The sequence below is a fragment of the Dryobates pubescens genome, chromosome 33 (genome assembly GCF_014839835.1).
Source record: "Dryobates pubescens isolate bDryPub1 chromosome 33, bDryPub1.pri, whole genome shotgun sequence".
Classification (NCBI taxonomy): Eukaryota; Metazoa; Chordata; class Aves; order Piciformes; family Picidae; genus Dryobates; species Dryobates pubescens.
The window spans coordinates 3,880,401-3,905,231 of NC_071644.1; the positions used below are offsets into that span (position 1 = coordinate 3,880,401).

Consider the following 24,831-nt stretch of genomic DNA (forward strand, 5'->3'; position numbering starts at 1 on the left):
AGGTCCTTCTCCAGCAGGCAGCTTTCCACCCTAGAGCACTCTGCATCTCCATTTTGCAGACCTGCTTTGCTGACAGAACAATAACCACCTCCACGCTGCAGTTTGTCACATTAATTTATTGTTGTTCTTTACATGGCAGTGTCTGTCTGTCTGTCTGTCTGTCTGACTGACTGACAGAGCTTCCAGTCTCGCAGAGCAACGTTCAGAACCCAAGCACCAGCCAGGTACCACCACATCTCCCCAGGGTTTCTTGTCCATCGGACTCTCATGAGAGCACTGCAGAGCTACTGCTGTCAGCCTCACAGATTCCTACCTGCAAAACCTGAGCTTCTTCCCCACCCTCTCCTCCAGTTCTCACAGGAATTTGTGGTATCAGTCAAGGGCAAAATTCCACGTTTCAGCAGCAGGCACGGGGGAGGTTAAAAATTTGCTGCAAAACAGTGAAAATCTGCCTCAGGGGCAAGAAACAGAGAAGGCAAACATTCCTGAACTTACTGGGAAGAAAATGTCCTCATCAGGCTGGAGAAATGGCACCATTTTGAAGTGATTCTTTTCTTCTGCAAGAAAAAACAGCTCCCCTTTCACTCCCACCCCCCACCTCCTGCATTTGTTGTCTGAGGGAAAGTCAGATGAAGTGTTTGGTGCAACCATTGGTTATCTCTTGTCACTGCCACAGCTTAGACCATAATGGACCCTTCCAATAGACCAATACAATATAAAGCTATGTGCTGTGGTCTCTCAGTTGAGCAAGACATGTTATAAAAGTTTTAAAAACCAGAGCATTTACACCCAGGGACATAAAGGCATGCCTTTAAAACTCTAAATACATATTTACAGCTTTCTGTGAGAAACCAGAACTCCTCCAGGGGAAGAAAAAAACAACCCCATGTTCATATATCACAACAATTTACACACTTCCCTCCTTGAGTTTGGCAGTTATTATACTTAATACCACCCTAAAAACAAAACCAAACCCAACCAAAACAACAATCAAAAGGCAGCAAAAATAAATTGCACACAAGTGACCTCTCATAACCTCATTGGTATGCCTTAAAGGCACTGAAAACTCAGCAGCATCACTGCCAGAAACTTTGCACTTCATTTAATTCCTCTTCTTGGTAGCTGAGGGGGCCTGTGGAGAACTGGTTGTTTAAAGCAGGATTTGGGCTGTGTGGCAGGAAAGCTCCTCAGCAACAATCCTCAAGAGAGCAGAGGGCAGGCTGAAAGAATTGGGGTTGTTCAGCCTGGAGAAGAGAAGGCTCCAGGGAGAGCTGCATTCCAATATCTGAAGGGGACCTACAGGAAGGCTGGGGAGGGACTGTTCAGAAGGGCCTTTGAGGACAGGATGAGGAGCAATGGTCTGAAACTGGAGCAGGGGAGGTTTAGGTTGGACATCAGGAGGAAGGTCTGCATAAGGAGATTGGTGAGACGCTGGAACAGGTTGCCCAGGGAGGTGGTTGAGGCCCCGTCCCTGGAGACATTCAAGATCAGCTGAAGTGGCTCTGGGCAGCCTGAGCTAGTTGGAGGTGTCCCTGCTGAGTGCAGGGGCGGTTGGACAAGATGGCTTTCAAGGGTCCCTTCCCACCCAGTGCATTCTGTGATCCTATGAAAAGAAAAAGCAAAGGAAATGTGCAAAACTAACGTGACCCAGACTGGTGAGAGAGCTGTGTGTGCACATCAGCTGCTTTGAGATGTAGGTAAGGCCAGAAATGTGAGTCCTGTGCTGTGTGACTAAGATTAACCAAGCTGCCCAGCAGATCTGGATCCTCACTTCTGACTGCTTTTCATCAATAATGAGAATCTCAGACTTCCAAGGCTGCTGTGAAACATTTCAGACTTTGTTTGGAATTCATACATCACACATTTCAAGAGGAGATTATTGCTAGCAGAAAGCTCAAGAGGGGACAAATCCTAGAGACTCTCCACTCTAGGAAAGGGACAGAGCAGCCAGCATAGTCTCAGCTCTCCCCACAAAGCCTGTGTCTCAATGGTCTCACAGTCTTGAAGTGGAAGCATCATTTCCAGCATGGGAGGGGATGTAGCTTTTCATGGCTCATCTAGTCCTCAGCATCTCAGCCTTCCCCCAGACCACAATTGCACTTAGAAAGCCTCCAACAGGGAGTTATCCAAAAAATCTGTAGCTAGATAGTAGAAGATCCCAAAGATTTTTTCCTTCCCCACTCAAACTGTGTGTAGCTAAAATATTTTTACTGTGACCAAACCCAGTGTTTCTCATTTAAAGCATTTGTCTTCGTTTTTAACCACTTGGTTCCAATCAAAACTAGGGGAAATGAACTGTTCTCAGTAATTTCATACTAACAATATATGAGTCCTATATTTATGATGATACATATAAAATTGATCCTTGTTTTGACTTGCCCAGGGTGGTGGGAAGGAATACTGACTGTGGACTTGTTTTTTCTTCACTAGCATGTGCAAACACAGATGTGTGCCCATCTGTGTGGAGTGCAAAGGCAAGGGGAGGAATGTTTGATTGAAATAAGGGGGAACTAGGGCAAGCAGTCCCCTTTACCTCCTTGAGAAATCTCCAAACCAGGCACTACCTTAGCAGGGATCCTGCAAAAACCTGTCCAGACAGGAGGAACCCTTCTCCTCTGAGGTGAAAGCTGCAGGGGCCAGAAGCTCATCCCTGCCAGAGGATGTATCTGTGAGTGATTGTCACCATTTTGGAGCAAGAGGTAAGAGACCTTTTTGCACTGTGTGTTACCAGCTGACCTGGGTGTTTCTACAACTTGTCTTTGCTAGATTCCCTCTCTACAGGATCACTGAAGCTGAAGAGGCTTGTACTGAGGGCTGCAAACACAAGATCCACCTTTAAGGACAAGTGCTGCCAGATACTGCAACAGCAAGATGTGTTTGATGCTCTCACTAAATAAATCCTGCCTAGAATGAGTCACCTAGCTGGCAACAAAAAGTAATGGCAGCTCTTGAGAAAAGGAGGCTTGGCCCTTCGTGAAACTGGGTTCTCAATGCACTTCACAGAGATCACCTAACAGGTGGCCTTCCCAAAAGCTTATGGGTCCTGATGTGCTCTGAAAGCAATGGCATCATGCCTGTTAAAGCTACTGGTACAAAGTCAAGAGATTGGGGCACCCACAGGCATCGGCTGTGGAAGCCCCAGCAAAACCTGCCGCTCCCTTCAGGGGAGTGCTGTGGGCTGCCCAGTTCCTTACCCGTCAGGATGCAAAGGAGAAATCAAAAGGCTGTGACAGTCTTTTCCTAACTGAGTTGCATAGTATGTGAACCCCCTCTGCATTCCCCCAGCAAAGGAGGCTCACCCAGAGCCATCACCTCTCTGAACACAGTTCATCTGCCTGCAGATCTCAGAACATTTCTCCATGCCATTCCACTGGCTGTTGAGGTGTGGGCTCCATGTGGCAGGGGACACTGAGATCACCCTCTCACCAGCATCCACAGTTCACACTCTGGAGAAGGCAGGAGCCCTGCTCTGTTCTCTCCCTCTGAAAGGAAGGACATGACAGAAGCACACCGTTGGTCCAGCAGAAGAAATCGCTGTGCTGAGGAACTGTTCTCACCTAGCCTGAGGAAAAGCAGAAGAGGACAATGCTTGAGGATTACTTCACCTCACCTTTTCCAGACACAAGTTGTTAGTACCTAAAAATACACAGAGAGTTGCATTTGTTCAGCCAGCTTTAAGAGTAACTGCCCTGTTGCAGGGAGCTGGAAGCAGGATGCATCACTCAGTGAGTGCTCTGAAGGGCAGCTGCCCACAACTTGACTTTGGGTTGGGGTTCCCCAGGACTAGATGGTCTATCCTGCAGTTAGGGATGCTATGCTTCATCAGCAAGCACTCCCATTATCCAGGAGGTGATAAACTTGAGAACTTCATTAACTTTTCCCCTACATGTCATTTTCTGGAACATACTAAACCAAGAACAGCTTTCAGGCTGCAGCATCTTGCTTTTGCTGGCACTCGCCCTTGCCTTTAGCTTTACGTGTGTCAGGCCAAAGCTCCTCAGCTATTACATCAGCCTAAAGGAGGTAGTTACCGGCCTGAAGGTAGCAGAAGACATAATTCAGCTTCACCAATAACACTGGACCAGGTCATTGATTTGCCCAAGCCCATGCACCTTCATTTCACCAGTTGCTCTCACCACAAGCCCATGTTTCTGTTTGTTACCATGGCACTGCCATTTGCATTGTCATACTGATCTCTGAGCTTCTGGCATTCAGCAAAAGCAGCCAAATGTAATACCATGGAATCATAGAATGTGTTGGGGTGGAAGGGACCTACAGAGGGACCTGTAGAGGTCCTCTGCTCCATCCTCTTTCAGCGAGCAGGGGCATCTTCAACTCCATCCATTCCCATGCATATTTTATTTGGTCAGAGTTAATATTCGTTCAGCATTTACCTATAGGGCCTAACACATTTCAGAGCACTTTGCCAACTCTGATCAGATGCCAAGACCACTCCTTCCAAGATGGGGACAAACCCCATCCTTACAAAAATTGCCAGCTCCCCACAGGATCCAGAGGAGCAACATCTCAGGGCCTGAAAGCTCATAAACAAAAGAAAACTCTCCTTACACCTTCCACAGGGCTAAAAATCTGACTCTGCCCTAACAGACCCTTTTGATGTGGAGTATGCAAGTGCACATCCCTAGAGAAGACCTTGTCCCTTGTGCTTGGTTTAACTGAGAGGCCCTGTTTCTGACACAGCTCTCCCCCTTCCCATCTGCCTTCTTAGCAGCGATCAGCAACAAAAGCAAGGACACTGTGGGGTTTTCTGAGGCTCACATGATAGCTCTGAAGTGTTTTGCACTTCTTGCCCTCAGACACACAAGCTGAGGGCTTGATGCACAGCTCTGTGCATCCTGCATTGCTGTACCTGCATTTGTGGGGCACGCAGCAGGGTCTAATCCTTGCAGACGTGGGCTGCACTGCAGGTGGATTTCTTGCATTGCTTGGTGCTGGCGGGCGGCGAGGAGGAGGAGGGACATCTAGAGGCCATGCGGAGCCTGTAACTGCACAGAGAAGCAGAAGAGACACACACATAGAATCACAGAAACACAGAGTCGTTAAGGTTGGAAAAAACCTCCAAGATCTTCACGGCAAACCACTGACACAACACCACCCTGTCCCGAAGTGCCATGTCTACACTATTTTTTTTAAGACCTCCAGAGATGGTGACTCCAGCACCTCCCTGGGTAGCCTGCTCAGGGATGTTTCAGGGAACACAGCAGAGACATGCTTTAGGGTCCTAGAGGGGCTTTCGTAAGCTCTGAGATCAAAACCCTACACTCCATCCCCACTGCCACTCCTGAAGGCAAGAGGGGTTTGTGCCTCGCTCCTAAGTTACCCTCTTAGTTTAAGTAGGAAACAGACAATGTCAACTGGAAGCTGCATCTAGCTTGTAGAATCATAGAATCATATAGAATCAATAAGGTTGGAAGAGACCTCAAAGAACAAGTCCAACCTGTCACCACAGACCTCATGACTACTAAACTATGGCACCAAGTGCCACATCCAAGCCCCTCTTGAACACCTCCAGGGATGGGGACTCCACCACCTCCCTGGGCAGCACATTCCAATGGCTAACAACTCCTGCTGGGAAGAACTTTCTCCTCACCTCCAGCCTAAACTTCCCCTGGTGCAGCTTGAGACTGTGTCCTCTTGTTCTGGTGCTGGGTGCCTGGGAGAAGATACCAACCCCCTCCTGGCTCCAACCTCCCTTCAGGGAGTTGGAGAGAGCAAGAAGGTCTCCCCTGAGCCTCCTCTTCTCCAGGCTAAGCAACCCCAGCTCCCTCAGCCTCTCCTCATAGGGCTTATGCTCGAGGCCTCTCACCAGCCTCGTTGCCCTTCTCTGGACACATTCAGGAGTCCAAATGTCCCTCTTAAATTGAGGGACCCAGAACTGGACACAGTACTCAAGCTTCCCACCCAATGTTCCAATTAGAGTCCCTCCAACTGGGATGGCCAAATCCACAGTATTGTGAAGAACAGCTAGAAGAGTCCCAGTCTGTTCTCCCAGGACAGGTTTTAAAGCACAAATTTAAGGAAAAGGAATTGTACTTCCTAGCAGCATACCACCACATCTGCTCATTTGTCTCAAGGTCTGCAGGACACTTTTGCCACTAGAGCACTGACAGACTTGACAGTGACACTTACAGGTCACTACAGCAAGCACTGCCACAGGGCCTTTATTGCAGATGAAGCTATTCCACATCAAATTTTAAAGTGACTCCAAGCATCCCAAAGCGAAAGAGAAAATTGGAGATTAACATCTCTGTCAGTTGTGATTTCAAGAAGCCTGAGTGCATGAGTCAGAGCAAGGGAGGGAGGAAAGCTCACGCTCAGAAAAGTTCTTTACAGTGAGAGTGGTGGAACAGTGGAACAGGTTGCCCAGAGATGTGGTAGAGGCCCCATCCCTGGAGATATTTAAGGTCAAACTTGATGGTGCCCTGAGCAACCTGACCTGGTTGGAGGTGTCCCTTCAGGCAGACAGGGGTTGGACAAAATGACTTTTGAGGGTCCCTTCCAACCTGATGCATTCTGTGATTCTATGCCTTATTCCAAGCACACAGTCTCAGTTCAAATGTACAACCAAGCTAAACTTCCTTACGCTAAAACATACCCAAAAAAGCATCAAAAATTCCCCAATTTGTTTTTCAGTTCAGCATCTTTTGCTCTCCTGCACATACTTGCACCTCCTTGGTGCAGGCAGATGCATGTTTGCTCCCCACCACCACCCCAGCTCTGCACCCCCATACCTGCAGGCATAATGCCTACCTGTATATGCAAGTTCTTCCAAGGCCTAACCAAAGCCAACCACTTACGTTCTTCCCAAGGAACATTTTGTGAAGCAGAATTTTATTACATAACATCACAGCTGAGAAAAGTGAAAAGTTTGGGTTGTCTGTTGTTCACTTCTCTTTTTTTTCCTCTCCAGGTTTATTTGTAGAGTCCAATCTCTACCCTTTAAAGGAGATTTAGGGTCCCGTTTGTCCTCCCCCCCCCCATTTTTGCAGTGCAGAGTAACTGCACGTTGGGCACCCAGAAGTGCAAAAGTTTCCATTACAACAGCAAAACAAAACCACAGCAGTTTTGAAAAGCAAGCAATTCAATTATTTCCAAATTAAAAGTTTTGTGGCTCAAAATCATCTGCCAGAGTTGGGTCATTGTTCTGTGCAAATCCCGCTCTCCAGCCTTTGTGACTTTCATGCTGAAGCATTCGGCTAGAATGCTTTGGGTTGGAAGGGACCTTAAAGATCATCTAGTTCCAGCCCCCACCCCATGTGTAAGAATCAAAAAGTGGTAATGAGGAAGTCAACAAAAGCCAAATTCTGTTGTCCCTATAAGGGCTGTTACCAAGGGAAACAGCAGAATGTCCAAAATAGGTTCAGTTTGCTTGGCTTCAGTTCTTTACTATAGCAAGCAGGGAGAAATTTCAGCTCCTTTTTATTTCCTATGTTTCCATTTAAGTAATGCTTAATGGCAAGAAATGAATGATGACTTGTAAAAGCTCTTCTGTGATCCATAACATCTGTGTGCTGCTGCATGCAAGGAGCCACTGCTGGATCCTGTGGGAAACCTAAAAACCCAGAAAGCCTCAAATCCAAGGAGGCAAAGTGTCTGATGAAGTCTGACCACACGATCTCAAACCCACCCCTTCTCCTCCTGCCCCCAGCAACAACCACAAAGGGAAAATTCACCCCCTAATTTCATCTTTAAAGATAATAAATCAGTAATATGGTGTACTTTTGATGTATTTGGATATCTACTGATATAATATTGATGTTGATACAATATTGATACATTGGTATAATATTGATATATTGATAGCATTAAGCATGCTGTAACAGGAGGAAAGAACTAAGCATCCAATAATCATAGAATCAGGGAATTGTTTGAGTTGGAAAAGACCTCTAAGATCATCAAGTCCAACACCACCATTGCTTCATAGTCCAAGCATAACCCAAGGCCTTGAGCTGCCTGGTCTAGCGGAAGGTGTCCCTGCCCACGGCAAGGGGGTTGGAATTAGATGATCTCTAAGGTCCTTTCCAACCCAAACCATTCTATGAATCTAAGAATTAAATCATGTCCCAGGTGCTATGTCCACAGGTTTTTTGAACATCTCCAGGGATGGTGACTCCACCACCTCCCTGCACAGCTTGTTCCCATCCCTGACCACTCTTGCAGGCAGGAAATTGTTCCTAATATCCAATCTATACCTCTCCTGGCACAATTTCAGGCCATTTTATCATGTTCTCTCACCTGATACCAGGGAGATTGATACACTGATACAATACTGATATATTGGTTGTTATGATGCATCATTATTATTTGGAAATGGAAGATTAGACAAAGAAGAACATAGGGATTGTTTTTTTCTAGACAGATGCTGAAATCAAGTTCTCTCTGGAGTTCTTTGTGTCCCTTTCCGTCCTGCTCCCAAGTCAGCCCTGCATCAGAATCACACAGCAACACACTGACAGTGGCATAGTGATGTTTGTTCCACCAAAGCCATCAGGAAATCCACACCCTTCCCTGCACCAATATTAAACTGGTTTGATAACTCTGTTTTTAAAAGTCCTGTCTAAAGGCACCCAGGGATGGTTGGATGTTTGAGGAGGAATTCCCCAGGTTTGCAAGGCAAGTGAATCCCAGAGGGGGAAGGGAGCTGCAATGCCCCCATCCCATGCAGGAATAGTTATTGGGCTTGCTATTTATAGCACTGTCACTTTGCACCTGCTTCCACCATCACCAGTGCTGGAGTAACTGGAGCCAGGCAGAAGAGGAGGAATTCTCAGCACCCTGTGCCAAAGCAGCCAAGCAATGGGGACGTGGTGGGGAAGGGGTGAGGGGCTGTACCCCAGCCCCACAGCACCACTGGCACAGCACACTCCATCCCACATCCCACCCACACAAAACCCCTTCTTTAGGAACAATCCTGGGAACAGAAAAAAAATATTAAATTAAAAGAATAAAAAGAAAAAGCACCAGAAAACATCTCATGGTTGCAAAGAAAAGGACACAGAAACCTCATGTGAGGCAGCTGGAAGGACTTTTCCAGAGTGAGTTTGCTCTGTGAAGCAGGACATTTAAATCAGGAGAAGCAGTATTGGGGATTGTAGTAGCTGTGGATGAAATAAAGCTAACCCAACATTTAAATGATGCTAGGGGGTTTTAAACATCTATAGAGGGCCTAAATCTTTCTCAACTGAAAGTACAGCCCAACTAAAGGGAGACACAAATCATTCCATGTGGTGAGACTCCTTAGAAGAAAAAAACACCCTAAATCCCAGGTATTACAGTCCTCCACCCCTGGGTCTGAAAGTGTCCTGTGGTGTGAGTCACAGCCATAATCCCCATTCTTCAAATGTGGAACTGAATCAGAAGGAAAGTGATTTGCTAAGGTCACCCAGAAAATCTGCTTTCTGAAAGCAAAGGCAGTAACAAAGGCAGGAATTCCCCAAGTTCAACTGCCTCCTTAATCCTTGAGAAATGAGAGAATATTGGAATTGTTTGGGTTGGAAAAGACCTTTAAGATCACCGAGACCAACCATTAACCCAGCACTGCTGGGTCATTACTAAACCATGTCCCTCAGCACCGCATCTCCATGGCTGTGAAACCCCTCCAGGGATAGGGACGCCCCCTCCTCAATGGGCAACCTATTCCAGGGCCTTCAAACCCCTCCAGAGATGGGGACCCCACCACTGCCCCGGGTTTGATAATCCTTCTTTGGGAAAGGCCATTTCCTCTTGTAGTTTCACTTTATTTAGCTGAACCAAATTCCTTCTTCCATAACTTTTCCCTTGGCCACTAAGCCTCACCATGAGCTGCACACAGGAACCAGGCAGAGAGAAAAATCCCAGATCCTGGCACACCCTCTTCCCTCAGACATTCTCCAAATACATTTGACATTTTGAATGCAAATTACCTTGTCTCCTACCAGACTTGTGCAATTAACATTCTTCCAAGTTGCCAGTTTAACTCACTAGAAACATCCCTGGAAAATAAGCCATGTTCCTTGTGGGAATGAAGGCTGGATTGAGACATGGGAACAGGTTGCCCAGGGAGGCTGTGGACGTTCCCTCTCTGGAGGTGTTCAAGGCCGGTTTGGAAGGGTCTTGGAGCAACCTGGGCTAGTGGAAGATGTCCCTGCCCATGGCAGGGGTCTGGAACTGGATGATCTTTAAGGTCCTTTCCAACCCAAACCATTCTATGAATCTATGGTCTGACATGGTTGGTGACACCAGTGAAATCCAGTGAACAAAATCATCGTGGTGTGGGAGAAAACATTCAAGTAAATTCACATTTTTACCTCAATTAAAATGTGCATTTCTTGCAGGGCTCACACCTCTATGCCTCTCATCTCAATAAAAAAAGTGATCCAAAATTTCAGACAACACAGATTCAACCTATCTCCCAACAACAGGCAGCCTGGAGAAGACTTAAAGCTGCCTTCCAATAGCCGAAGGGATCCTACAGGAAGGCTGCAGAGGGACTTTTCGTGAGGGTGTCTGAGACAGGAAAAGGAGGAATGGTTTGAAGCTGAAGGACAGTAAGGTTAGGCTGGCACTTAGGAAGATCTTCAATGCAAAGTTGTTGAGACTCTGGAACAGGCTGCCCAGGGAGGCTGTGAATGCCTCCTCCCTGAAGATGTTCAAGGTTGGGTTGAACGAGGCCTTGAGCACCCAAGTCTAACTGAGAGGCATCGCTGCTAATGCCAGGGAAATTGGAGTAGATGATCACTAAGGTCCCTCCCAACCTAGGCCATTCTAGGATCCTGTCAGGGACAGATTCTAGCAAAAGCATTCTCTACTCTTAGACAAAATAACATCTAATCTGCCTTCTGGAACAACTGCCTGCCTGGGACCAAAACCAGTGAAGTATGGGTGTTTAAGACTGAATTCCTGGCTCTGCAGCATTAGGCCAGGGAATTTTACAGGCCTGAAGGCAAGCAAGGGGGGTCAGGGTGTGGATAAATGAGATTTCTGGGCTTTCTGCTCTCTGAAAGAACTACAGCAGCACGTTGCTAACCTGGCTGGCATGTGCTCTCTTGCACCAGCACATTGCTTAATGGGAAAGTAAATATACCAAACAAGGGCTTGGAAAAACATCAACCACCAGTTACAGGAACAAACTTCTGCTCTTTCTTTTGTTGTTGTTGTTTGTTAAGTGAAAGAAACCATTTAGCAGGACAAAAAAGGGCTGTGGGTAGAATTTTGTTGAGGAGGATGTCTCTCAGTGTACAAAAACTGGAGGAGCAGCAGAGCAGCAGCAATGAAAGGGCTCACAATGTGCTGTTCTGCAGCTATTTTGAGACTTACGAGTGTTTGTTTATGAAAGGGTAAAAGAGCTGGAACACACCAGGATTTTATCTGGCAGTCACGTGGGGCCAGAGGACATAACATGAATATTATGATTTTATGGTCAGGCCTTTCATGAATCAAAACTGGAAAAACCTGTTAGTGAGATCCTTTGCATTCTCAGCTTTCAAGAAGATACCTCACAGCTCTTTCCAAGCAGAGTGCTTAGTACCTTTAGAGCAGCAACTCCAAACTGTTTTGTTTCACCCATCTAGAGTCCAAGTTCCTTCAACATTAAGTTTTCCTCCTGCTTCAGACCACTATTCCCTCCAGTGATGAACACTGAGAACTGCTGAAAAATTCTCACCTCATGCCTACAACTCACCAGGGGGACTGCCTAAAATGTCCCTGTCAGTTTCATTTCACTTAAACATAACAAGAACTTCAAAAGCAACCAGTGATCTAAAGCAGCCACCTCACAGGCATTCAGCACCGAGGATGGAACAGGTTGCCCAGGGAGGTTGTGGATGCCCTCTCCCTGGCAGTGCTCAAGGCCAGGTTGGATGAGAGCTCCTTCCCAACCCGATGCAATTTGTGAACCTGTAAATGAGTTGAAAGTGATAGCTGAAGGCTAGCAGGACTGCCATGACCCCTCAGTCCTGCACAACTCATTACAGAAAAGAGAAAGCACAGAACAGAATGTACTTTTGATTTAAAAACAAAACAAAACAGGTGAGTGGAGGCATTGGCCACAAAGAATGGAGAACACAAGGTCAGCCAGACTCCTGTGACAGCAGAGTTTGAGTGTGCTCAAAGCAGCTCAGCAATGGAAGGATTCCTTATCTCCCCCCCTGCCCCCCTGCAATGTTTAGCAGGAATCACAGCACCTAAATGAAATGCTAAACAAATTCTATAATCAAGTCACAGTTGGAACATGACTAACTGCTACTCACTACTTGCTCCATCTGCCTGAGCACTTTCAAAGCAAATTCCCTCCAAGAGCAGCACTGCAGCAAGCACAACAGGCTGAGCTCTCTTCTGTTCCCACTTGCAGCCAGGCCTTCATGTGCCCTTAGCAGGCAGCACACCCTCAGAGTTCATAGATTCATAGAATGGTTTTGTTTGGAAGGCTCTTTAAAGACGGTCCAGTTCCAACCCCCTGCCATGGGCAGGGACACCTCCCACTAGCCCAGGTTGCTCAAGGCCTCATCCAACCTGGACTTGAACACCTCCAGGGAGGGGGCATGCACAGCCTCCCTGGGCAACCTGTTCCAGTGTCTCACCACCCTCACTTGAAAGAATTTCTCCCTAATCTCTAGTCTCCATCTCCCTTCCTCAAGCTTCAGTCCATTGCCCCCTGTCACATCACTTCCAGCCCTTGTAACAAGTCCCTCCCCAGCTCTCCTGCAGCCTCCTTCAATTACTGGTAGGCTGCTCTAAGGTATCCCTGGAGTCTTCTCCTCTCCAAGCTGAACAACCCTGGGGTTCTCAGCAAAGCTCCTTCCTGACAAAGTCCTTGCATTTATTCTTGGCATTCACTCCTTGCACTTATGAAGGCTCCTAACTTTGATGCACAGCATTGCCTAAGCTGCAGAGGAATTGAGACAGGCTCTGCTGACACAGGCCCAGATAGATTTGTTACTCTTTTTTGACTCAAGCAGGGCACTAAGAGCTGCGGAGCTGCTGTGAAATGCAGCACACCTCCAGAGAGGTGGTGCACACCCCCCTGCACCATCCAGCCCGAATGCTGAGCCTGTGCTTCTGAAAAGCGGAACATCAGCCACTGAATAATCAGAGCTGTTTCTCACAAGCCTTTGGCAGTCTCTGGGAGCACTGTCATCCAAACCATGACTCAGAGACCCTGTCTGGCTTGTGAAACATGAAAGTCTTACAAAAAAACAAGCAGTGATATACACAAACAAAGGGCATGTTGCTGATTATTGTACACTGTGCTTCACAAACCACTCAGGCGTTGAATAAATTAGGAAAATGAAGCAGCTACCTAGCTCTTCAAAAGCCTCCCTCCAACTTGAGGCCTCCTCAAGCTTCCCTTAGAGTTTCAGTGTTTCACTGCCTTGTATCTGGGGGGGGGAAGGGAAGGGAAAAAAGCAAGCAAATGCTCTTTTTCAACAGCACACTTTCATGCTACCCTCTACCAAAAGCAGTTTTAAAGACTTCCTAAGAGAAGCAAATGTGCAGGATCAGCAAAATGACAAAGAAAAGCCATCAAGTAGGCGTGGGAAGGAGCAGTCAGAGGTGACTCAACAGCAGTGAGGCTTCCTCCAAAGAGGTTTGGTAGTCAGTATCAGCAAAGTCTGTAGTCTGGAGTCAGGACTATAGTATCTCCTGCCCCTCTCCGAGTTCTGATTTTGTGCTAGACACTGGACACTTTACATCATTACCTCTTGTCCTCTTGCTGGGCATCACTGACCAAAGACTGGCCCCAGCCTCCCCTTGAAGTATTTGTAAGCACTGGTAAGATCCCTCCCTCTCTTCTCCAGGCTAAAAAGCCCTAAGTCCCTCAGCTTTTCTTCATAACAGAGATATTCCAGTCCTAAATCGTCTTTGTATCCCTTTGCCATACCCTCTCCAGCAGCTCCCTGTCCTTCTTGAACCGGGGAGTCCACAACTGGACAGAGTTCTCCAGATGAGGCCTCACCAGGGTGATCCCAAAATCAGCTTTCCTTTATACTGGTATCCAAGGCTCTCCAGCTGATACTACCAAGTTTCATCCTAGTCCCAGAAGTTTCTAATTCTTTACCAGAACAATGAAGCAGAAGTTTACCTATTTTTCATAGTTCACTTACCACAAGAGCTCAGCTCCAAACCAGCATGCACTTGGTGTTCAGAATCTATCCTTTAGCTCACATCCATCATGAACAGGAGGAGAATATCATGGGACTCAAGGCAGATCACACATTAGTAAACAAAATCTAGAATTTGTTTGTGAGGGTCTTCCAAGTTCTCCCTTTATGGTTGAACACAAGTTATTTATCATGTGCAACTCAGCTTCTTAGCTGAAATGGACTCCAGCAAAAGCTGGCACTGGCCCCATAAGTTTGGAAGTGAACTCACAACCCTAAGTGGAGTATTATCAGCTTCTACATTTAACATTAAAATTTCACACAGTAGCTTAGAATCATAGAATGCTCTGGGCTGGAAGGGACCTCCACAGGTCATCTAGTCCCACCCTCCTGCAATCAGCAGGGACATCCTCCACTAGATCAGGCTGCTGAGCCTTTTTCAGCTTGACCTTGAGCTATCTCCAGGGATGGGCCCTCAACTACCTCCTTGAGCAACCTGTTTCAGTGTAACAACAGCCTCACAGCAAAACATTTGTTCCCAGCATCCACTCTAAGTCTCCTCTTCTCTAATTTCAAACCATTGCTCCTTGTCCTATCACTGCAGGCCTTTGAAAACAGTCCCTCTGCAGCCTTTTTGTAGTCTCCTTAACGTACTGGGAGGCCACTATTAGGTCTCCCTGGAGTCTTCTCTACTCCAGGCTGAACAAGCCCAGCTCCTCAGCCTGTCCTCACAGCAGAGCTGCTCCAGCCCCCTGATCATCTTTGCCAGGATATAGCTATGAGGTCTCCATGACATTCTCCCCACAGAAAACCATCAGGAACTAACCCAGAACGCTTAACAAAAGGCTTCAAACACAAAATGCTGCCAAGACACAGGACCAGAAATTTATGAGCCTAAAGCAACCATAGCAGCAGCAGGGCAGGAAACACTGAATGCAGGGGCTGGCTGCACCCCCTGGGCTGGTTTTAAGGCCTAGAAGCAAACATATTTAAGATACTCTCAGTTTCAACTCCCTCTAGCAAACTGGATAATAGGGGAAGAAAGGCAAAGGCAACATGCTAGCTGTCCCCTCCACACTTCAGCACTGCCGGCTTTATTAAACCGACACTGCATTTAATCCCAAGCAGCGTGCCGGCTCCTCTCTGCAAACAGGACAAGTGTAATTGTTGTCATCGCCTCTTTGGATGCGTTTCAAGAAGTGTCAGTGCTGTGTTGGCACGGTTACAGCTTTATTGTTGCGTTCAGATCATAAAGAGGCAGCTATAAAAGCCATAGAAATTCAATTATGCAGATGAGATGCAATAGGGACCATAAAAGTTGGTACATTTCCTATCTGTGGTGCGTCGCCTCCTTCGGAATGAAAGTGTCCTCCTTGCTGATCAACACTCTTTATAGAACACAGATCTCCATCACTCAGCACTTCACTAGAGAAATGATTGTACAGCATGTGTGAACACCTCAGTGTGGCAACACCCTTGGGGCACAAGAGGAGAATATAGCAGCAGAGAACAGTAAAGACAATGGCAAGAGGACGCCTGCTGCAATAGTAAGGACTGAGGGAAGGAAGCCGCTTTATTTACGATCAGCTTACTGCACATCTCTCCAGTAAATCACAGAATGCTAGGGGGTAGAAGGGACCTCTGGAGAGTCCTGGGATTCATCAAAAGAAGTGTGACCAGCACTACATGAGAGGTGGTCCTCCCCAACTGCTCTGCTCTCGGAAGACCCCACCCCAAGGCACTGCATCCAGTTCTGGTGCTCCCAGCATAAGAGGGGCACCGAACTGCCGGAGTAGATCCAATGGAGACCATGAAGAGCATCAGAAGGCACCCCTATGGGGACAGGTTGGGAGATTTGGGGCTGTTCAGCCTGGAGAAGGCAAAGTTTGAAGGAGACCTTAGAGCAGCCTTCCAGTACCAGAAAGAGACTGCTGGAGAGCTATGGAGGGACTTTTTACAAGGGCTTGTACTTATAGCACAAATGGCAATGGCTTGGAGCTGGAAGGGCAGAAATTTAGACTGGAGATTAGGAATTCATTACAGTGAGGGTGGAGAGACACTGAAAGAGGTTGCCTGGGGAGATGCCCCCCACCCAGAGATGTTCAAGGCCAGGTGGGCTGAGACCTTGAGGAACCTGCTCTAGCAGAACGTGCCCCGGCCCAAGGCAAGAGAAGTGGAAGCAGATAATCTTTAAGGTCCTTTCCAACCCAAACTATTCTATGAATGTATGAATTTCCATTAAAAGAGTTTATTCACTGTGTCCACAATTAAAACCCAAAAAACTAGGACTAACTCAAAAGTGCCAAACTGTACAGATTTGTTTCAGAGAAGCGGGTGTAGACAACGAAGGGATGCAAGCACACTTAATTCCTTCTAGATGCAGATGGTTTCCTTTTTCTTGGTACATCTGGTTTCCATACAAAAGGCAAGTTTCCCACAAGTCTTTATGAAGTTTGGTTTATTGGTTACAGTTATATAAAACATGTCATGATGGTTCCATCTAGTTGGTCATTAAGTGCTTGCAACACCACAGAGAGAGACTCTTCAATACATCTCCAACTTGCATCATGCAGCGTCGGCTGGAGGAGGAAAAACCCTCTTGAGTTGCTTACCTGCATTTACAGAATCTTCAGAGAGGCTACAAGGTTCAAAAGCAAATATGACAACCCCACTTTTATGTCAAATTGTAGTTTTTAATGTTTTCATTAGAATAGGCTTTGTATCACTCTCCAAGAGAAGAAACAATAGAACTAACAGCAAACTTTTCATACAGGAACATGCTCCAAGATTAATAACATCCCTTCCCCCGCCAAAAAAAAACAACAACACCCCAAAAGGAAACAAAAATGGAATTAATGTCAAATGTAAATCACATAGAGTACAATTGAAGTGTCCAAAACAATTTAAATAATTTTAAATATTTTATTTTGTTGGGGTTGTTTGTGGGGGTTTTTTGTTTGTTTTTAAACTTGCTACAAATGCTTTATACAATATCTCAACAGAAAGTCCCCGTAACAGAAACGTAACAAAATGGGAATGATAGTGAAAGTGAAAAGTTAAAGTGGCACAAATTCACCAAACAAGTATTAAACTACAAATTTTAAGAGGTAGATTACTTTTAAGTCAAGAACAACAAAACAAAACAAAAAAAATATGGGGTGGCTGGATGAAGAAACTTAAGTCACTTGTCATCAATTCTTGTCATTAATCTTGAAAGTTCTATGAACACATGACAAAGGTATTTTCCAGAATAAAAAGCTGTTATGAACAACAGAACCATTTTTGCTGCCTTAAGTTATTAGAGAAGAGGTGTACAACCTTTGAGAGCAATTATATATTGGACTTTTCAAAATATACAGGCATGGAGTCCTGGTCTAGGCTTCTTATTGATAAAAAGATACACTGCATTCATTATATATATGGTATTTAGAAACTGCTATCAGGATTTCATTGCTATAGAAAAAATTTGCATGTATAAATAAGAATTTAGAGGGAAAACAAAAAAAAAAATCCATAAAACATCCACATGAGGCTTTTTCCCATGGTACTCTGGACATCTAAAAGACTCAAAGTGAGGAGGAAAAGGGGAAGGAGAGGGCAATTCGGTCGTGCTAGGTTGGCCTCTACCAATTCATTTAGACAAAAGGCTCTAAGAGATGTAATACATGACAAAAAGACTTCTGAGTGCAGCAACATTTGTTGTCCCTGAATCTACACTGAATTATTGACAAAAATCAAGGAACCTGCTTTGCCAAGAATACAACTGAACTGCCTGGCTGCAATTCGTGACGGTACGGACAAACCCAGGAGCGAAGCAGACACAAGAGCAAAAGGTTTGGTTTAGGTAATCCCACTCACTCTTTTGATGGCTTCCTGGGGGGTTGGTTTTGTTTTTTGAGCAGTACCCCTCTGTCTTATCTGTATCATCCCGTAGCCCAGCACGTGTCTCAGGCATGAAATAAGAAAGTCTGGGCCTGACACTGAGTATTAGCAAGAAGCCTGCAGGCAATTTTATGATTGTGAGTCAGCTTCAGCGGGTTTTGCAAGCTTGGTGGATTTCACATCCATTGTCGTAGTGCTTATCCTAAGTTGAGCATGCAACAGCTCTACCATGTCATTAAGGGACTTTTGTTTGTTTGTTTGGATTTTACAGCAGATTCCTAGAAAATAAAAACACAGAAACTGAAGATAAATGACAAAACAAACTCTTTGTGAACGGACTATGTTTACACAGAGAAACTGAAAGGTGAAAAACTACTTTGGAGACAAATATTACACGAAAAATATTAAGAATTAAGATTCCCTGGGAAAATAAAACCAACAACAACAAACAGTGCCAAGATTCCTTGACCTCACTGGAGGAGGTGACCCAGCCCTATACAATACCTTTTCTGATTCTTCTAGAGTAGAAGCAACTTAGCCTGTGCTGACATTAGTGTATGAAGGCAAAACCCTTCTTCATACCATGTACTTGACAGAGAACAAAAAGCTGACTACATCTAGATTTATGAACATCATTTCAGAAACAAAAGGCAAGAATTCTTCTACCACAGCTATTCATTAAGCCAGGAAAGATTGCAAGCTGCCAAAGTCAACTAACAGTACTTGAGACAGTCAAGGAAATCTTAACCCCAGGTCAGTTGTTCTTTACCCCAAACGCTATTAAACAACTGCCATATGCCCAGATTTCCAAGCACTCTGTTTATTTTGCTTAAGGTCAAATGATTAATTTAGATGGCAAGATGTGTCATTCTGGCTTCAGACTCTACTGATCTCTCCTGGCATCATGTAAGATGTTTCACACAACACCAAAAGAGCAGCTGATGAGAATTAAGTAACATGAAAATGTTCCTGGCCCAAGAGAACAGGCCTAATGGACATTTTTTGTTCCTCAAAGGCATTTCTTACACCATTAGTCTCCAAGCTCCGGGAACATTTTTCTCCTTCAACATGTCCTAATTTGGGTATTGACTATTTGAAGTCAAATTCCCCTCTAGCACTTTGAACTAACTCTGTTGAACCTTTACAAAGCATTTGCTCAAAGCTTTCCACTAGGAGGTCTTCACCATAGGACAGAGGAGCTGCAAACAGTTTGACACTTGATGACAAATTCTGCCAGGGGACGCTTGGTCAGAAGGAGGCCGCCAGCCCCTTCCTCCACTATCATTTACTTTGATAAAAACATCCTCCCTTCAGCCATAAATTTGGTGTTAATCACAGCCAGGCACCGCAATTACCAAACCCAAAAGAACTCCATGAGCTTTGTGGAAGTTACTCAGCCAACCAGCAACCCATTTGGCAAGACTTAAAAGAGGGCAGGAGCATGCTAACAAAAATTAGAACCACTCTGCAGAAGATCCTTTGGATTTAGGAGGCTACATGAAGATGTAAATCGGGACTCAGGCACATAGATTAAAGATTTTTATTTATTTATTGAAGTATTACCCTTTGTGATTAAAATGCTTCTTCTCAAAAAGAAATAGAACTTTAATTATAAAATTCATTTATACTGAAACATAACAGCATGAGACTTCTTACAAATGTACACGTTCATGGAACTTTTCTTACATGTCTATTGCCCTTATAGGAAATATTTCATCACCTGACTCAGTATGCACATACATTATTGAAGTATTTGGTCATGGCTTGGGGTTTTTTTTTTTTCCTCCTTCTTTCTATGATATGCAGAGAATGCTTTTTATTAAAACCCAACAATAGAAGTTGTTTTATTAAGGGGAAGAAAAAAAAAAGCAGTCATTTTCAGTTTAGTAAACCCCCAGAAACTAAATCCTGAACGGTCCCAGACCACCATCAGTGTTGGATATCAAATACAAGGTCAGTGTCTCCAAGAAGATTAAGTTTCATGGTGTGAACTTTATTTGCACTCAGGTACTGACATTGGGGTTCTCTTTGAATTTTCTTTTTTTTTTGTTTAGTTTTGTTTCCAGAGTTCAATTCAGTTTCTAGTTCAAGCCATTCTCTATACAAACCAGGTTATTTCATGACAACATGACAAAATGCATCAAGTATGTACATCATACCTCAGCATGACCCAGCTGCTAAACCACCGTTTAGGAAATGCAACCTTTTAGTTTTTATTTATTTAAGGATGAGACACTCAAAATAAAAGGCCAAGAAAACTGGCAAAGCAGCAAGCAACGTGCTCCTGCGTTGTTTCAACTTCAAAGTAAATGCTTACCTGAAATCTTTTAGTTCTTGCTTTGCACTGCTTTCATCTCTTTTGTTTTCTGCTGCCTCTGCGTTTGCTGCCTGCTGGAGGCTCCGTGTGATAGGTCCCCCAATCCTCTCTCTGGACTTCACAGCGAACCTGTCTGCCTTTTTCTTACTTGCCACAGCAGACTTGCTTGGCAAAACAGCTTTATTATTCCTTTGTATCCTGACGTGCAGTTTCCGGGAGGCTTTGCTGGAGATGCCAGCGGAACTGTTCTTAGCCACCATCTTAGCCTTTTTCCCCTCAACGTGGGACATTTTGGACACTCTTACAGGACTAGAGTTCCTCAGGGACGAAGAGTTTGGCTTTTTGGATCGCATGGAAGGCCCAAATTTAACGTTCTGTTTGGATCTGAAGGACGCAGAGGGGAGCTGGATTTGTGCAGGTCCTGAGGTTCGTGCCCTGGTCTTGCCCAAGTGAGGCTGCATGCTCTGCATTTTGATTTCTGCATCCGCCGTTCGCCTGCGCTGGTTGCTGCCTTTCTCGCTGCTTGCAGGGGAAGAGTTTGCACTTTTTTTGGAGTTCTTTTTAGAGGAGGGAGAGATGGGTTTTTTGGGACAGCTGTACGAGGCGTGCTTGTTCAAGCTCCCAATGTAAGTAAACTCTCTGTTACAGTAGGGGCAGATGTGAGAGTCTGACTCGGATGGATGATTTTTCAGCTCTGCCTTCTGCTGGGCAGATTTCTTTTTTTGCAAGATAGCTTTCTGGACGAGCTGGTTTTTCTTTTTCAATGCACTTATTTTTAGTTTATTTGAGGACATTTTGCTAATCTCAACGTTAAAATTCAGTCTTTTAGGCTGACCCATTCGTCTGAAGGCGTTCTTTCCAGGGCCAGCTAGAACCACCATGCCATTCTTAGGCTGCACTGTCTGTTTCAGCGGCACTGGATTTTTTTTAGGGGTGTATCTCTTTTTATCACTGGCAGAAGCACAGGCCAGGATGTGTTTGTGTAACTCAGGCATGTTATCCACGCTCTTCCCACATTTTGTGCATCGAATGGCAGTGGTAAAAGTCTGGGGAATATTGTGGGTAGTGAAGTTTGTGGCAGTAACCCCAATACCCATAGGATTACGATGGTGATACTGAAATGGAGGTGGTTTAAAGCTCGGGTAGTGTTGGTTGAGGCCCATACGAACATCTGGATCTTTAGATTTTACTCCAGATGCCATTATTTTTATAGTAGTATAAAGCTCCTCAGAGGAATCATTTAGATCTTCATCCTCCTCCTCTTTAGAAGGTTCCAAAGAATCCTCCGGCAGGCTCTGCATGTGCTCCGCGTTGGCCTTACTGGGGTCAGTAAAATTCTGGGGTCTCAAAGTCCCACTTTCAAACTCGTGATGTGTGCACTCTTTGTCTGGATGGAGATCTCGCTGATGCTGCTGCAAATTGCACAAAAAAGCAAACTCCTTTTTACAGACCGAGCAAACAAAGATATTTCCTACTCCGTGAAGCAGAAAGCGGTGTTCCGACAAGTCTGTTTTATCCCTAAAAAGCTGTACACAGAATTCACATTTGAAGGGCCATTCTTCAGCATGAATGGATAAATGCTTGGTTAGGTCTTTAATGGAAAGGAAAGGTGATTCGCAGACATTGCACACAAAGCTTTTGTTGAACGTTTCCTGCACTACTCCTCCCGATTCGCTTGAAGTGTGAGGATCTTCTCGCGCTTTCTGCTGCTCAGTTTCAGCTTCCTCCTGTTTGATCATCGGGAGAGTATTTTCAAGATTATCAGCAGAGGAAACGACAGAAGAAACCACAGAAAGGGGTGGTGGAGATGGGGATGATGAAGATGAAGAGGAGGAGAAAGAGGAAGAAGAGGAGGAGGAGGAAGATGAGGAAGAGAGGGTGGGCGGACCAGGTGAAGCGGCAGAAATAAGAGGTTCAACAGAAGGAACAGGGGACGGAGAAGGAGAAACTGTAGGTGAAAGAACTGGTAGAGGGGACTGGGTGGTAGTGTTAGAAAGTGGTGATGGACAGGACGAAGTGTTAGTGGCGCTGGCAGAGACATCTGGAGTCGGTAAGGGCATCGGTGGAAGTAGGGGAGGCGGCGATGTAGCAACTGTTAGCACAGGCGGGCAGGGCGGAGGGGAAGGAGGATTGGTTGGTGTTAACAAAGGAGGCAGCTGGCACACGGGAGGTACAGCAGATGCCTGTGGCACAGGGGAAGCAGAGGAACTGAGGGGCTGAGTGTCAACAGACGATGATGCTGACAAACTGGGATCCACATCAGGTTCTGCCTGAGGCTCCAGGGCTTTGCTCGGACTCGCGCTCGCGTTCACACCGAGCGTGCTGTCCGTGGCTGCATCTGTCCCGTTATACTCATTGAGCAGGACCTTCTGTAACATGCAGGTGGTTGGTTTCTTCTTTTTAACACCACTACAGGTTGGCTGTATGGAATTTTCTTTATAGTCCCTAATGTCAGCATCGCTGCCAGGCTTCTTATGCACACTTAGATCTAAGACAGATTCCCAGGGAACCTGATTCTTGTTTTTGACGTCAGACCTTTGTTTCACACCACTGGATAAATCCAGCGGCTGCTGGTTGCACACACTGCCAAAAGCTGGAGCTGCTGTCCAATCTTTGGAGATTTTGTAGTCTTCAAAACAATGAGGGCTTGGAGGCTCTTTCTCCTCCCGTCCAGTCAAGCTCCAAGCAGGTGAGTTGCTGTGGCTTTCTAACTTTGGCATTTTTGAACTCCGAATATTATCATTCCAGACAGTTTTTCCCTCACCTGATTTGAAGTCTCGAAGTACTGGGCTGTGCTGTGGAGAGCTGGGAGGAGAGCTGGTCCTTCTTTTAAATCTACCTGATACTGGAGGCAAAATGGGTGATGATGTAACAGAAGGCCCTAGTTTAGGGATTTCACTTGATGGAGTTATCTTCTTACTGTCCTGCGTCTGAAGAAGCTGTTTTAATTTGGATGACAAATAAACCCCTTTCTCTTTGTTGAAAGGCAAGCTTTCTGTTGAAATGCTAAGAGGAAGATTTAAAGAACTAGTAGGAGTTATAGGTTCCGGGTCTATTTCAGTTTTTATTTTTGGTACAAGAGGTGGGCTGGCAGTTCTCCTCTTTTTGGATTCATTGCTCCCACTGCTGGAGGGTTCCTTAGGAGGTTCATTCACGTGTGTTGGCGTGACCTTTAAATTTGGGGCAATTTCCACCGTGACTGGGCTGATTATACAATTTAGCCCATACAAGTCTGCAGAGTTGGACTCCATCTGAATCACATCACAGTTGCTAGTGCTGCTGTTGGACTGAATTTTACCATCAATGTAATAATTTAAATTTTCAGAGATATTGCTGGAAATATCCATAATATAGACATCATCTACTTCTCCTTCCTCTTCTATCTCCGTGCTTGCTATGTACACGCTCTGGACCGGCGGGGCCTGCTCTATCTGAAGCGGTGGCTCTTCGGTGAAGAATCCTTTTCTCCTGACACCTTTGGGAATAAGATGGCGTTCATGAACCCTGCGCTGGTGCCTCCTCATGTTGGTGTGAGTTCCAAAAACCTTTTTGCAGTATTTGCAGGGATGCAATTCTTTGGGCTCCTTATTCTCCTCAGCAAAAGCAGAGTTGGACAACTCCTGGGAAACTTTCTCCGAATCCAAGACAACAGAGTCTTGCACAAGACTTGAAACGTTCAGCTCATCTTTAAGACCATCATCCACAATTATTTGGTTATCACCAACATTATCCAAGTGTTGTGATGATGTTAGTGTTAGGAAGGGTTTCCTTTTCAGCCCTGACTCGTGGCGTCGCTCGTGCCTTCGCCTGTTGATTTGAGTGCCGAAGGCTTTCCCGCAGTACCGACACTTGAACGCGTGGTTGATAGTAGATATGTGGATGTGCATGTGGCGTTCCAGGCCTTGCTTGGTTGTGAACTTCCTCTCACAGTGCTGACAGGGAAACATGAATGTTTCCTGAACATCACCGTTGGATTCGCCTCTAGCTTTTGGAATTTTCACAACAAGCTTTTTCTTTGGAGAGCTTTCTGGAGATTCTTCTGACAGACTCTTCTGCTCCTCCACAGACTCTAACTTTTCTTCACATATCAAAGGCATTTCAGCGTTTTCTTTAGGCATATTGGGATCTTCTACTTCCTCTTCGTCTTCTTCCTCTTCATCATCCTCCTCTTCATCATCATCTAAATCATCTGATGCACAGTTTATTATTTCTCCTTGCTTGTCTTCAGTCACTATTTGTGGTTCACTGGTAGGACTGGGGATCATCAGCTTTGGAAGTACATCCTGATTTACCATCTCCTGAATCACAGCTGTTTGCTCCAGGGACAGTACAGCAGAAACAGAAGGTGTTTCATCTTCCTCTTTATGACCTGATACATAAAATAGGAAAAGAAAAGCATGAGACATTTTTACCCAACTCTTCAAAGAATTCTGCATCTTCCTTATAACTTTTCCTCCAACACAACATAGCCAACACTTATGACCCAACACAGTGCCACTACTTCTCACTGCTATGACTCAACATTGAGAGTAA

General features: G+C 45.4%; 1 protein-coding gene across 2 annotated transcripts in view; it reads right to left on the reverse strand.

The window, feature by feature from the left end:
• Positions 1-599: 599 nt before the first annotated feature.
• The window catches only part of PRDM2 (PR/SET domain 2), a 72,091-nt gene continuing 47,859 nt past the window's right edge, over positions 600-24,831 (reverse strand). Inside the window, exons 8-10 of one of the 2 annotated variants that reach the window (XM_054175868.1) lie at positions 20,299-24,667; positions 4,871-5,006; positions 600-3,562 (exon numbers count right to left, since the gene is read on the reverse strand). In XM_054175868.1, the coding sequence (XP_054031843.1) occupies positions 4,898-5,006; positions 20,299-24,667 (4,478 nt within the window). In that variant the 3' untranslated portion in view covers positions 600-3,562; positions 4,871-4,897. Of the gene's footprint in view, positions 3,563-4,870; positions 5,007-16,371; positions 18,260-20,298; positions 24,668-24,831 lie in introns of those variants that run through there. The other variant, XM_054175869.1, reaches the window with a different exon arrangement.